Genomic DNA, 2,858 nt, shown 5'->3' with positions numbered 1-2,858 from the left:
ATGTTTAAGATTCAGCGACTGGATTGATTATTTCTCACATTGAATCTATTCAGAAGCACATTTTGGTGAAAACAGGGAAAGTTTACAGATAAATACAACAGACCCCAGAAGTCAAGCTCAAACCCCGTTGGCTGACAGAGCTGGGGGCCTCGGGAGGGGGGCTCCGCCCACTGAAAGAGGGCGTCCTGGAACAGGATAGATTTAGAGTCATGTTGAAAGACTAGAATATATCGTCTAAGTTGTATTTTCGGCAAAAACTTCAAAAACATGATTTGGGACCTCAAAGACGTATATTAACTTGTTGGACAGGAACATCATAGCTCCCCTTTAGTGAAAATAAAGAAGCTGGTATTTATCGAATGAAGATGTTTTCATGAATATGTACATGGATTGATCTGTCGATCTCATGATAACAATAATCTTCAAGTTAAAGGTGGTAGTAACACGGATTGGCCACCAGATGGTCCTGCATCACTAGAAAAGAGATCATGGCCGTCTCTGTTTCCAGTGAATATTACAGATATAATTAAGATATTATGTAATGACAGTAGTCGCAGGCAGAATGACTCCTTTGGGGGAGTCGTGCCTTCCAAGTCACTCGATCTAAATGCTTCCAGGTTTTCAGCGTCAGGTTTTATTCCTTGGAGTGGCTGTCATGCACCTTTCAGGCCAGCAGAGGGCAGGGCATGTCAATATATTTTGCGCTTGGTTTGATTTTCATGTTGTTTTATGTTTTTCATTATGTTTTTAGATGTAAGTAAAGTATCTAGCGGCGATCTGTTGCCTGCTTCAAAAGACATAAAATAAAATAAAGTCGTTACATAGAAATGAACAGATAGACACGGTACACGCAATTAACACAATGGAGACTTTTGCATCACCCAAAATATTTTAAATATTCTATTCAAAATTCTTAATACTTTCAGAATTGGATTTAAAACGTGTTCTGGTGACAGTGATTGCTGACTGGACACTTGGAAACGTTGGGTGTGGCCACGCCAGGGAACTAGCATGCGGCTAACCCCAGAACCACATGCACACAGCAATTATGAACAAACACCTTCATCTTTTAATGAAAAGTAACTTTATTAGTTATTTTTTGCAAAACGGTTCAGAATAGTATGATACATTACAGTAAAACACGACACAGAGCGTGAGAAGGAATTGTACAAAATGAACAGGAATGGTTGCAGGTAGTATTTATATATTTATATTTGAATAAGATCCTGAGTGTGTGTTGTTTTTCTGTCCGTCTCGCATCTCGGCGTCTTCGGTGAAGAAAGAGCTGGAGCCACGACAGAAGGCGAACTGCGCGACGTATCGTCCGCTTTCAAGTTTTAACTTACGATCAAATTGCGGCGACAAGAATCAAAGATTTCAGCAAAAGGAAAAAAAAAGGTCAAAACTCGTCATTTGACACAAGGTACTTATGAAGGAATACATGTTTTTACTGAAAGCCTGGATTATCAGGACCAAAACCATAGTTGTTCGGTTTTGACCCCTCGGCCCCGGGAATAACAGAGGGGAGGGGGTGGAGTGGCGAAGGTCATGAGGTCAAAGGTCATTAGGTCAACCAATTCCCGCCACGACCCATGGACCCACTTTCCAACGCTGAGCGTTATTTGCTTCTAGTAACATACGAAAACAAAGATCAAAGATCATTCCTAAAATGGTCAATTCCTGATGATCGCTACTTTGCGCAGTGGCAGAGACAGGCCTGCGGGCGGCGCTGTTTAGCGAGTCGTGTGAGATGTGCATATGCGACGGTACAAGTCATGGAAGGATTATACCTGGAACGGCAATATTTAATATCGAGGTTTCACGGCGGAGTAAATGAGGGAACAACAAGTTTGATTCCTGCTACGAAATGAGCTTTAAGAGATGAACTCTACACATTTAAGAGTCGTCCGTCGTGAACGAGTGGAACAAACCGGAAACACTTTTAGAAAGGAGATCTTTGGACGTGGGGGCGGGGTTTATTTAGCCGTGACGACCGCCGGGGCCTCGGTGCCCGCAGCCGCCGCCTCCTCGCTCTCCAAACTATCGGTCTCATCCGAGTCGTCGGCGTCTGCGGCTCCTGGCGTCGCCGTAGCTTTAGCCTCCTCGCTGCTCTGGCTCTCCTCATCTTCGGACTCTTGGCTAGCGCTGGTGCTATCGCTAGCGGCGCTAGTGCTCTCCTCCCCTTCCTCTTGGGTGTTGCTGGAGCTCCCGCTCTCGCTGGCGGTGGAACCGCTCACACTGGAGCTATCACTAATGCTTGCGCTCGCCTGGCGGAGACTGGCGTCCTGGTCTTGGGACGAGGAGGAGGAGGAGGTGGTGTCCAAGCCCTGGCTCTCGACCTCCGGGGTGCTGGTGTCCTCCTCCAGGAGGTCGGCATGGACATGCAGGGCCTGAGATTAAGATCAGATTAAAGATTAAAGAAGATTATATTAGATTAGGTACTATTTATATTACTAAACTATACTGTAATACTAGATACTAGATCTGATTTGATCAGATCAGACAAGGTGTCATGTAAATCAGATGAGGTTTATTATTTAAACTTCACACGAGCTCGGCAAGTCGCTCCCCTTGGAACACACTGTACCTTGTACACCTTGAGGCTCTTCTCCACCTCGTTGCCATCGGCGACGTCGTTGGGCATCTTCCTGTCGTAGGATTTGTAGGGCGACGCCCCCTTGTGGTAGGACTTCTCCTCCACGTACATGGCCGACTTGTAGTCGCTAGGGTAACTGCCCAGGCTGTCGCCCCGCCCCTGGTCCGTCACCACGGTGGCGGTGATCGGTGGCTCGGCGGTGGCTTCCATGGTTACCGTGGGCTCCTCAGTGGCCACCACCGTCGTCACGGTGACCGGGGAA

The 2,858-nt window shown here is 46.6% G+C and overlaps 1 protein-coding gene across 1 annotated transcript in view; it reads right to left on the bottom strand.

The window, feature by feature from the left end:
• Positions 1–1,115: 1,115 nt before the first annotated feature.
• Positions 1,116–2,858, bottom strand: part of spp1 (secreted phosphoprotein 1) — a 7,355-nt gene continuing 5,612 nt past the window's right edge. The window contains exons 7-8 of the mRNA XM_080018081.1: positions 2,588–2,858; positions 1,116–2,390 (exon numbers count right to left, since the gene is read on the bottom strand). The exon at positions 2,588–2,858 is cut by the window's right edge and continues 56 nt beyond it. Of these exons, the coding sequence (XP_079874207.1) occupies positions 1,977–2,390; positions 2,588–2,858 (685 nt within the window). The 3' untranslated portion in view covers positions 1,116–1,976. The remainder of the gene's footprint in view (positions 2,391–2,587) is intronic.

The sequence above is a fragment of the Zeus faber genome (assembly GCF_960531495.2).
Source record: "Zeus faber genome assembly, chromosome: 17".
Classification (NCBI taxonomy): domain Eukaryota; kingdom Metazoa; phylum Chordata; class Actinopteri; order Zeiformes; family Zeidae; genus Zeus; species Zeus faber.
The sequence above is the reverse complement of the archived record's forward strand: the minus strand, read 5'-3'. Positions and strand labels throughout refer to the sequence as shown.